The sequence below is a fragment of the Rhamphochromis sp. 'chilingali' genome (genome assembly GCF_963969265.1).
Source record: "Rhamphochromis sp. 'chilingali' genome assembly, chromosome: 11".
Taxonomy (NCBI): Eukaryota; Metazoa; Chordata; class Actinopteri; order Cichliformes; family Cichlidae; genus Rhamphochromis; species Rhamphochromis sp. 'chilingali'.
The window spans coordinates 12829398-12841536 of record NC_137938.1 but is presented as its reverse complement, the minus strand read 5'-3'; the positions used below and the strand labels follow the sequence as shown (position 1 = coordinate 12841536).

The 12139-nt window shown below is 38.8% G+C and overlaps 1 protein-coding gene across 2 annotated transcripts in view; it reads right to left on the bottom strand.

The window, feature by feature from the left end:
* The window catches only part of LOC308406417 (ankyrin repeat and IBR domain-containing protein 1-like), a 36262-nt gene that overhangs the window by 4263 nt on the left and 19860 nt on the right, over nucleotides 1-12139 (bottom strand). For both annotated transcript variants that reach the window (XM_080897419.1, XM_080897418.1), the window contains exons 11-18: nucleotides 11439-11569; nucleotides 8633-8767; nucleotides 7226-7312; nucleotides 6869-6935; nucleotides 5793-5938; nucleotides 5208-5386; nucleotides 5026-5077; nucleotides 1817-1928 (exon numbers count right to left, since the gene is read on the bottom strand). In XM_080897419.1, coding sequence (XP_080753545.1) covers nucleotides 1817-1928; nucleotides 5026-5077; nucleotides 5208-5386; nucleotides 5793-5938; nucleotides 6869-6935; nucleotides 7226-7312; nucleotides 8633-8767; nucleotides 11439-11569 — 909 coding nt within the window. The remainder of the gene's footprint in view (nucleotides 1-1816; nucleotides 1929-5025; nucleotides 5078-5207; nucleotides 5387-5792; nucleotides 5939-6868; nucleotides 6936-7225; nucleotides 7313-8632; nucleotides 8768-11438; nucleotides 11570-12139) is intronic.

Sequence of the window (12139 nt, the reverse complement as noted above, 5' to 3'; positions counted from 1 at the left end):
AAAAATCAATATTTCTAAACAAATAATGTAACTGAATCATTGCAGTGCACCTGTGCTTGTTTAGGTACCGGTGGATACTAAGACTCTTCTCCACTTGACACAATACTGCCAGGGAAGCATCTGACTGGATCTTAATATTTTTGGCGCATTAACCATGACTCCAACAACATGAAAAAATAAACTGATCTGGAACAGATTGTAAGGCCTGAATTCACCGAAGAGCTTTGAAACGTTACCATTTAATTGTCTGTTTAAACAGACAGTTCTTTAAAGTTAGACATTCTTAATCCACACAGAGCTAGAGCCTTAACTTGAGTGCAAGAAAATGAGGCTTGAGGTAAGGAGGATGATGATAAGGTGCAAATGACAGGGGAGAGAAAGCAGTAGTGAAGGACGAGAAAGAGATAACGAAAACATCAGCCACTGTATTCAAGATGGTGGGGCTTCGCAAACCTGCACCTGCACTTATGCAATTCTGATGGATTCATTCAAAGTTAATAAGACTGTGCCTTTAAAACAAATTATAAAGCAACAGAAATGTGTGTTTAATAGTAACAGAGACTTTAATACTTTCTTTGGCATTTTTTCTACACCCAAGTAATTTAACTGTAACTTGTCTACAGCGTTTTTCACTTCTTTGTAACATCACAATTCAAACATGGAAACAAACATCATGAGTCATGCTTCTATTCAACTCATCCTTTGAATTACATGCGTCACTAATAAAAGAAACAAAAATCAAAGTTCATCACAATGTGATTTCCTGAGAACAAATCAAGAAAATCTAGCTCTCATTTAATCTCATTCTATACTTTCAAACCACACCATCACTAAGATGAACTTCAATAGGTCTTTTCTGCAGTCTCTAGTTCTCAGTTTATTAATGTCCTACCAGAACAGTTTCAGATTAGAATAATTCTTATAACTCTCATTTCTAGAACTGACTTCTATAAAACTTCCTATCACATGTACACAGTACTTCCCTATATCTTTAAATAGTTTTCTACTCAAAAGATCATTCCACCTTAAATGCTTTGTATCAGCCATTACAAATTGCACTTTGACCCATTCCATCCATCTGCTGGGTTTTTGTTTTTTCCATGCTGCAGTCAGTGTGCCATTCCAGGATGTATACCAATTGGACTGATAACAAATGTAGGCCTGATCTTAATTAATCACACTTTTAATGAATATAAAAATATTCTTTTCACTAAGTGTTTCACAGTCACACTGCACTATTAGAAAAATGTATCCATGATTAGAAACAGAGAAGGTCTCATTTTTTCCCAAGAATATAGAATAGAATTTTGATGTTCTTTTTTAATTAAGATGCAGTTTTGATCTATTATTCTGATCTATTATTCTCTAAGCAATTTTTTTGCTGAGAGCCTGAAGCAGCTGTGATTATAAGAGATGACCAATTTAAGTTAATTTAGCTGAACAGTCGATCAAATCTACCTGAGGGCCATCGAACCCTGCTTTAATGAAAGAAATACAACTCAAGGGAACTTTCTAAACTTTACAAGAAAACTTCTTTTATCTTTTATACACAAACAATCAAAATCTTTTGTAAACATTGCAAACCTTGAGGTGTCTAAATCTGCGCACTGTCTGTGCACCAGATAGTTGTTATAGTCTCAGGCGTTTGGACCCAATCTAAAAATCAGGCCAACTAGAACCCAGAGATTTTGCATTCAGATGGATCACACGATAAATTCACGTGGTATGCAAATAACAAGCTGTGACAAGGGAGAAAAACTGAATATCACGATGTGAAATAGCCATCACAGGAGAAACCCTGTATAAAGTAAAGTACCTAAAGTGCTGTCGCTGAGGTCGTCAGGGTCAGGTGTGTTGCTACGGAGACTGGACATGTCGCCTCGCCGCCTCTGCCTATGCCGCCGTCTGTACTGGAACTCTGCGTACTCCTTAAAATATAAGAACAATCATTACTATAAAAATGCAATGAAGGAGATTTTTACAAGGAAACTGATTCTAGCAGGTTTGAGTTAATAACTCTGTGTGTGTGTGTGTGTGTGGGGGGGGGGGGGGGGGGGGGGGGGGGGGGTTGAGGGGACTATATGCAGGTCTTTGATTCATTCACTAACTGAAACCACTTACCTTCCCTTTAAACCGACCTTCTTGATTAGCTATGTCTTACAAACACAAGACGAACATTATGTGGGTGTGCCTCTACACTCATGAGAAAATATCTGATAAGCAGGGTGTAGAGCAGTCTGATGCCTGAACCTTTGGTTAAGAGGGATTATTTGCACATCAGCTGACCTCACTACTTGAAACTTTGGTCAGATTAGCATGGAAAAAAACGTGGCAAAGGAAAATAGTTCCTGTTTATCCCAGCACACAGGTCTTATTTTGAGGTCATATGGAGTTTATGCTTTTCTGGTTGGCAGCTACTTTGACTGCACAGAAAGATGGGTGGTCTTAACAGTTTGGCTCATTGGTGTGTAGCTCTTCAAAGGGAAAAGCAGTGAATTTGTCTGTTATCTAAATCAACTCAAGCTAACATTTTTGAAATGGAATTCCTGTAAAGTCAAAGTCATAGATTTAAAACTGTGAGATGGCACTCATCCGTAGTCAAGTGCCAAACGAATGAAAACTCCAGTGCTGTTATCCCTCTTAAAGTACTGATAAATGCATGACCGCTCTTCATGAAAAAGGCTACATACACCAAATCAACATATCGGTACCTCTGCACTCTTTATTCAATCATCTCAACTGCCAAACTCACTGAGTAACATGCAAATATCATCAAAAGCAAAAGCTCTTTCATGCTTCCACCGTGCTAAATATAACCCACTATGAAGTGATGCAGGTTTTATAAGAAGCATGGAGGAGACATATGGAAGTGTGTGAGGCAGTGTCATCTGGCTTTGTTACGATGGGGTTACCAACTACTGACAGTGACTGAGAAAGAAGCTTTTAACCAGCAGGCAAAAAACAATAACAAATAAAAGCTTGGTGTTCAGCATCTGCCATCAGTATCTACTGTATGTCTATATTAGTATGTTCCAAGCTAAATTTAATCGTTTTTGCAACATAAATACTTGCATCAGCTGGCCTATGTATTATAATCATTAATGTTATTGCACAGTATCGATGCATATTAAAGATAGAGATAATTAGTAGTTAGCAAAATCAATGCATGCAGGGATCTCCAGCTTGTTAAGAATGTCAACCAATGAGAGACAAGATAAGTATCACGGCATGTGGCACCTGACTTCCTACAAAATAATGGCACATTTTAGAAGAAGCAAAATGCTAAATAGAAAAACAAGAGCCGCTGTACGTAGTTTTGTTATCATGTCAGAAGACAAGTTACTGTTTTAGATCTGTTGGCTTAGTTTCTTGGCTGATTTGAATAATAATAATATTTTCTGTGGTGCTTTCCTGACAACAGATCTTTTTTAGCACACATATTTTGACTAGTCATTGTAAATGAAGTGCAAATGTATAAATGTGTTTACATTCCATTTACGAAGGGTCCTACTGTACTGCATGCCGCTAAGTGACTTACAGGGCTTACTGGTATATTTAATGTAACTGAGTCATCTTTAATTCATTTTGTGCTTTATTTACTGATACAAGTCAAAACATCCCCCCTTAAAATGTCTATTGGCCATTGCCAGCTTTGAAATGTTATAGGATTTGCACAGAAACCCCAGAGGCTTATTTTGGTGTGAGATTTGAATTTTCAGATAGAAGTTACACGAGCCTAAGCCAAAAGAGTGATGGCGCTCTTAAGCTGAGCAAATTCTTCTGAAAAAAGAACTGTATGTTTAAGAACTGCCACAGTCTAGAAAAATCAATAACAGACCTGTAGTAGTATCTGCAATGTACTGACATATGCACCATTACCAAGTGCATACATCACGCTGGGCAGAAAAAGAAGACAGGTCAGTAATCAAACCATTATGTGGTCGACACTTTTATGACTCTAAGTGTTAACTACAAACACCTGTTACTAATGTGTAATGATCAGGCGCAACCTACTTAGGTGTTCGCCAGCATACTGTGCTTTTAATCATTCCTGACGGTTGCACAGGGAACACTGAACCATCTGGCTTGCTCCAGTGTGTTAAATAACATGCCGATCTCTGGGTCACCAGAAACGTTAAAATGATTTAAATATACATACTGACTTTATTAAAAGATGTCATATGACACTGTATAATTAATTACACAACATAATTATATCTAATTATGATTTATATTTCTGCAATAAATAAAGTAATTTCTTGAAACAATAAGTACTCTCTATTAGCAGAAATAAGTGTCATTACAAATAACAGGCACTTGCTGAAAGGGCACTGATTAAATTAATATTATGTATAATATATGTTTTACAAATATGTAATACTGTACTATACTGTATAGGGCAAACATCACGGCATCAATAACACTGACAGTTCATGATATTAAAAATTCCACATTAACAAAATTAAACTTCCAATGGCATGCTGAAATCTGGGAGTGGCTCCACTATTACATTCAAGAACAGTAACGACAGGGAGAAAACAAAAAACAAACAAACCTTTGTTATCCAAAAATAATTTGTGACCAAGAGAGGAAGTCTGTGCCTTTGAGAAAAATTAACATTTTAGGATTAACATGTCTTTTTCTTCCTAATTTGTACCAGTAAGTTTAATAATGAGTCCAAATGTGGTTTCAAAGCACTTCAGAGCACACAGCAACAACCTGAACAAGCCAGAAGCCGGTTTTGTTTAGAAACAGTGGCACCAATTATGACATGTGGGTGTGAGTGTAAAGGGCAGCTGCAAGTAAACCTGGACCAATACAATTATCTGGCTACATTTGTTAGCTTTAAGTGAATTAATTTTCGCTAAAACAAATGGGAATCACCAACTCTTACTATGTACCTCTAATCTGTTTAAATAACCCAATCATCTGACAAGGAAAAACCCATCACTGGCTAAACCACTCAGTACACAAAAAGACAAATGCATTTTGTTCAAGTTTACAGTCCAACCAATCAGCTTTTACCTCAGGTGATGCAAAGCCTAAATACTCCCAGTCCCACGTTCCACCAGCAAAACTGCCAAAGACAGAAATTAATGGCAAACTTGTGATAGCTGAAATCACACAGGAATTGGCTCTCAAAATAAAATAAAAAAAGAAGTAAAATGTGTTATTTTAACAAAGTTAGGTACTGGTCTGTATGCTACCTTCGCCTTGGGGCTTCAGGTGAGTCATTAGGGGCCACTCCCCTGGCTACTGAGGCCAAAAACTCTTGCCTCTTCTGTTGTACCAGACAAGCCGCACGGATGATCTTGTGGCGTGGTGTTCGTAGATAAGGCCTGTTAACCTTTTGTGCCAAGTCCTCAGTCACCATCTCCAAGTCCGTCTGGGGGCAGAAAGACAGGTGACTTAGCAATCACAGTGTACAAATGCAGGATTTGAAGTTTCAATTTAACAAATGTACTTGTGGGGCAGCTGTTTATGTATCTACTTAAAAAAAAACTATTACTTTTACAGGTGTTTAAGGAATTGTAAGACCTATGGGAGCCGTGCCGATTCATTCTCCAGCATCTGAAAGGCCACATTATAAAAACTAGCAGGAAAGTACATCCTGTATCTATATGGGTGATCATAAATTATACAGCACTAGATGTTTAACTAAAAGCTGAGATGTGCAGATATAACTGGGGAAGATTGTGAGAATCATGCAGTAGAAAGCTTTAGTCTCACATATCTAATGGCCTAGACCACTGTGAACATTTGTCTTTCCTCTCACTAAGTAAGCCTGAAACCTGCATAAGCTCGTAGATCTCTTTCTTTGTGCTTTTGGGCTCCAGAAAGAACCCATAAGGATAAGAGCACTTGAGGATGCGGCGAGTCTTTAGTAGTTCTAGGACTGCATCTTCAATGAATGTAGTGTCAGGTGGGCCTCCTTCCCCTGGGAAAGAGAAGGCGGGAGAGTCAGATAACAAACATGAATATGGGATATGCTTTTGTACAGGACACTCATTACTCTGCCTCAATTACTTCACTTTTCTTTTGAGCCGATTAGTATTACATGACAAGAAATCCTGAAACAAAGCATATGAAAGAACTCCTTGACTGTACTAAAGCACATGAAGAGACTGCACTTTTAAGTTATAACTGAGGTGTCTAGTATGATGGGAAGTCTGGGCCAAGAACACTGCTGGCCTTTGATGAATAGTGACTTATAATTCACTTTTTAACAGCTACTGAGATTTAAAAAAAAAAAAAATTGGAACCTAAGGGAAAATCATTTTCTTCTCATTTGAATAAATCTTTTCACTAAATGTGTAAATTAGCAATCCAGACATGCTGAATAGAAGACAAATTTATATCTGAAATAGAATTTTTATCTGCATCTCAGATTCTGAACTGCGTCAGAAAACACAATAGTGATGGCCAAAACTGATTATTGGAGACTCAAAGCTGTCGGCAGTCGTATTATGTAGGATAAACTGTGCAAACTTTCAGTTAAGCCAAACTCATGAAGACCGACTTGGAACCTTTTCCATTTCTGCCAGCTGACAGCCACCGCCACTATGTGAGCTAACTCCACTGCAATCAGAATCTACTGCTTTACCTGATGTACATCAGCATCACTCAGCTAACTAGTCAGGCAGAAACTCCCTTTACTGACATGGTTTTGAAAAAGTCAAGTTAAAATGTTATCTTTCTTGTAACCTCACACTACTGAATGCTTAAACTGAATGCTGTTGTTAAAATAATATTAAAACACCTCAGTTTTCTATCCCTTCTCCTCTACTTCCAAAAGCTCAATATTAAAGAACTGAATTAGGATTGGGATAATAAAGGTTGACGCCGTTACGGCAGACTGCATACTCACTTCCACTTAGTGCTCGACTAAGCTGCTCCATCTTCTCTTTGGCTGTTTTTAATAGACGCTGCTCTAGCTAATGGGAGAAAAACAGAAATTTTACTCAATAACAAAAATGATCTTGAGGTTCCTGCTAAACCAAGCAATAGAGAGAATGCCACGTGAGACCAAATAAATTAACAACAGATTTATTTGTGATGAACAGAATGCAAATATACCGTATGTTAGTTATGTTAAAGTTAGAGCACTGGAGAGTATCCAAACTATAGGTCATGCACCAGTTTTACACAAATGCTCACTGTCTGCATTCATTGCATAACAGCTGCAAATGCAACATCACTGGAAGACAAAGTCTGGTCTGTTTACCTGATAGCTGTGCTCGTGGTTCTTGAAGCGTGTGTAGTAGTGCATAAAGCGGTCGAGTTCCTGAAAGCTCTTGTGTTTTTTCTCAGCCTGCAAAACAGTGATGAGACACCAGCCACAGTCAATCTCCTGAGCATGGTGTTTCTTCTCACAGAGAAAGCCGAAATACTTTAACTGTAAGGAGCAAAAGTAAGTCCACCAAATGATACTATTTATGTGTGACTAGAGAGTACACGAGAGACTGGTCAGTAACCCTCTGGCAACCAAATGCAAACAAGTGCAACATTGTTTACCTCTTTGCAAGCAGTTTCACTTAGTACCAGCAAGCAAACCCTTCCAACGAGTTGCCAGCCAGTCAGAGAATATACATCTTTCAATAGTAACGACTGGTTACCAGGAGGTCAGTGACTCTTGACGTACATGACTGTGGTTTTAGCAAATGATTTCACAGTAACTGCTATTAACCTCGAGCAACCATTGGCAACAAGCAGGAAATATTTTTCCCTAGCAACCAGCAGTTGCCAGGTAGTTTCCAACTGGTGTCAAGGCCTACATTACTATATACCTGTGTGTTATATACTTCAGCTGCTCAACTCCTGATCGTGTAGGAGTTTGCAGACAGACAGAGACTTGGTGTATTACAGTAAGACTGGGTTGTGCAGCAAAATATATTTATCAACTCTGCACAGAAAATCTGTAAATAATTAACTATTCCATCATGCGATTCAAGGAAAATTCCACCAATTTTATGTATTGCCATTCTCCAGGCCTTGGAGAGTACTACTGCAGATGAGTAAACAGTTATATCATTTCTTCTCTGGTTCCACAGGGACTTGCACAAAATCTGATAAATTGCTATAAGTAATGTCACTTAGGTCAATGTCTGAGTTTGAGAAAACAGAACCAGAAAGCAAGCTTACTACAGCTCTGTAGACGGTTGCTCGTTTTAAATTTAGCTGAGGAGCTTGAAGGCTATATTACTGGCTACTAGGACAAGTGGAAGCACATTCTGGTTAATGTATGCATGGCTTGAATCAGAGGAAGAATTAGTGAACTTAAAACAGACACGAGTTTATAATGCACCAAGCTTTCTGCTTTTTTGTTGTGAGTCTGATAATGGTGTAGGAGTACGATGACAAGTTGCTAAAAGAGTCATGACGTTTAGGAATAAAATACAATATGAAACAACCCCAGCCCCGCTCCTTTAGGACATTCACTCTACATCATCATAACAGAGGGCTCCCCCAGTAACAACTGCCATCACTCAGCTCTGGTCCCCTGTTGTTACATTATACCACTGTTGAGTCATATTTTACAAAGTGTTCGGTTAACTGGGCCGAAAGCGTTTAAAATATGAAAACACAGAGAATGTAATAATATCGTGTTAACATCTAGAGTGTATGCATGTACCTCTTCAGTCATCTCCTTTGACTGCTCCTCCACCTGCTGGATGACCTCATAGCGAGTGCAGCGATAGTAGCCCCCTGTAGATGAGCTATGCTTTTTCCATTCCTCCAGACAGATCCAGCAGAAATCGTACTTACACTACAGGGAGAGAGAACAGCTCTGGTCAGCTGTCACATCAAAAAATGGAAAGCCAATTACTAATGCTACTCCTGCTTTACTGGGGTAATTTACATTTAATGACAAAATGAAAAAGACACATTTTTTTATAATTGCTGTCAGAGAAAAACAATTATCCTGGTATATGAAATGACAGCCAAAACGATACCTTTCCCCATCTACAGACATGTTTTCATTAATATACCCATCCAAAGGTGAGAATATCAGACTGACCCAACATCAGAGCTCAGTTGATGTGCTGTAACCTCTTTGAGTTATCAAGCACAGATCTACCAGGACAGAAAGGCACTTTTTTTTTCAAAAACACATCTTTGTAAAAATCATAACTGAATTATAATTAAGGGTCAAGGACTTCTAAGGCTCATTAAACTAATGTAATCACCTGTATCCATTTTATCTCTTTTGTCTTCTCATCCATTTCTTTTTCTACAGTGTACAAGTAGCAGGTGTTTGAACAGAGTCGTGAATCCTTGTAGCCTGCTGCCACTAGAAGGCACTCAGACTGCATTTGAGAGCAGCAAGTCCCGATGGAGAAAGAACAACAAAACACAGCAAAACACTACAGCCTCTCCAATCTGGAGCCTATTTGGGTATAAGTGATTTCTCCATGCTACAAGCACTTCTGTGGGTGACAGGTTAGCTGGAGTATCACAAAACCTTAAGGCTGAGGCATCAGTTGTCCTGGAAACTCTCTGCTTATATGACACATCAGAAAAATCAATACAAAATCAAGGAGAGTGAGGGGACATGAATGGGTGGATGGAGAGACACAAAAAGACATGTGAAAGAGAATCCTGAGACAAGAAAAAAGTGTGAAGCCACACCAGAGAGAAGGAAATGGCAGCAAAAAGACAAAAGGTTCCTTAGCAACACTGAGTCCCGTGTTTCCAGGCAACAGGGGTAAAGACGTTTCTTACCAGGTAATAACAGGTCAAGAGGCTGAGCCCTCTGTGGCCTCTCAGCTTGTGAAAGCCACTCCATTCACCCAAAACTAATGTCCATCTCTAGTCAGCCTATTTAACCAGTGCAAACAGTGACAGGGGTGTCAGAGAGACAAAAAGATCTTTGCTGTATGACTGCACTGCCTCCCCTACAGCAACAGTGGTAGTAACAGAGACAAAGTCAAGCAACATGACTATGTCTGATTGCTGGTCTCACTCTCTCCCTTGACCATCCATCCATCCTCTTCCACTTATCCAGGTCCAGGTCACAGGGACAGCAGTCTAAGCAGAGATGCCCAGACCTCCATCTCCCCAGATACCTCCAGCTCATCTGGTAGGATACCAAGACATTCCCAAGCCAGCTGAGCCGAGAGACATAATCTCTCTTTCAGACCCTGGTTTTACCCTGGGGCTTCCTCCCAGTTGCACATGCCTGAAACACCTCAGGAGATGTCCGGGAGGCATTCTAGTTAGATGCCCACCTCAAATGGCTTCCTTTTAATGTGGAGAAGTAGCAGCTCTACTTTGATATTTTCCCGATTGACCAAGCTCTTCAAATTATCTTTAAAAGAAAGCCCAGATGACCCTTGGAGGAAGCTGATTTTCATCACTTAAATCTATAATATAATTCTCTTTTACTTCCTACAGCTATGCAAACCTTTTTTTGTAATTTCACCCAATTTAACCCTGTATTATTTACACCGGTGGACCAATACAGAAGCTATCTGCTAACATGTAAACATGACAGCATGCATTCATACTGTAATTACACATACATTTCACAACATCAACAGGTACCTTAGTTGCCCCTTTGCTATGCACACTGCATTTCCTTTAAAAAGGTGTTAAGTGAGAACAGAACAGTATAAAACAGAGCTATTCTAATAGTCTGATCTGACAGAACTCAGAAAGTTGTAGTCATCTGCTAGACAGATCATGTAATACCATTGTGTATAAATACTACAGCTTGTCTTGAGCGTGGTGTAAGAAAGAGAAAGGCTTGTGGAGAATCAGGAGTAAAAATGGCTCATTCTAGTGTTTAAAGAGCCATCTGTACAACTAAAAATGAGATTTTGACATTTATACACATACTGTGTGCAAATAAACTTTATCTCCCACCTGACAGTTTGTTTGCACTGAGAACAGTACTTTGCATAAAAGCCTTGAGTTATTATATCATTGCACTGTATGATAAAATACTGTGTCAATTTGTAAATGCTTCTTGGTAAAAAAAAAAATATATGAAAGAATATGCCAATGAATAACTGTTGGCTACATAAAATATAATTAACTGATCAAAAAAAAAAAATGCTAAATGGAGCTTTGCTGTACCACTTTATGGACCTCCAAAACCCACACTTGCTCTAGATAACTTTACTGAAATTTGATAAATAAGGTAGTTACACATAATTAATTCTAATTATTTCTATGAGATGCCAAAATCTGCATTTTGCACTATTTTTTTTTTAATTTTTATGTGCAGTATGTCAAAGAAGATGATTCTGAAGTCCATTTAAAACATAAACAGAAGTATACCGTGTTCATTGCACACATGTTGCTCATTTAAACTTCTTAGGTTTGTTTTCTCCAACAGAAAACGACTGATTCATATATCTTTCTAGAACAACCAGATAAACTGATCACCTGATTACTGTCTAGGTAAGAAAAATATGAGAGGCCTGACTGCCTACCTTGGCGCACTGCATGTGATTGCAGCCCTCGTTTTTCTGTATAGGAGACTTACAGTTGGCGCAGGGTTTGGAGTTACTGAGCAACCATAAGCAGTTGGCTGCATCCTCATAAGCTTCGCTCACACCAGCCACTTCAACATGGAGGAGGGGGAGGTAAACAGAACAAATAAAGGCATAATGAGACAGAATGAGAATGGCTATTACCAGAGCATCAAAACAGACCAATGCACTGAGTGGGAAATCGTCCTGCCTGATTAATGTATATTGCTAATATATTTTGCTAACATCTCCCAAGATGCTCATGCACCCACCTACACACACACAAAGAGAATAATTGGCTATTATCAAAGCACCTTTGATGTGCTGCTGAAATGCCAAGATAAAACAGAATCTGGGGGAAATCGAAGTGGAAGATAGTTCCGAAACCAAATAATTGCTTTATCTTCCGACTGTCACATCAACCAAGTGGCACTCAAGAGCAGCTGGGGTATCTTAAATCATCTATTAGATTGCCCAGAGTCCAATTAATGTTTCTAAACACCACAAACTTTTAGTGAGCGGGTTGCTCGTCTTAATTAATAATTTATCATCGACGTGGTGGATTTTAATTGGCCTAATGCTAAATAGTTTGTAATTACTGTGGTTGAGTTCCAGGCAATTTAACTCCAAATCAGTCACTTTTGTGCACCCTGAAAAATCTG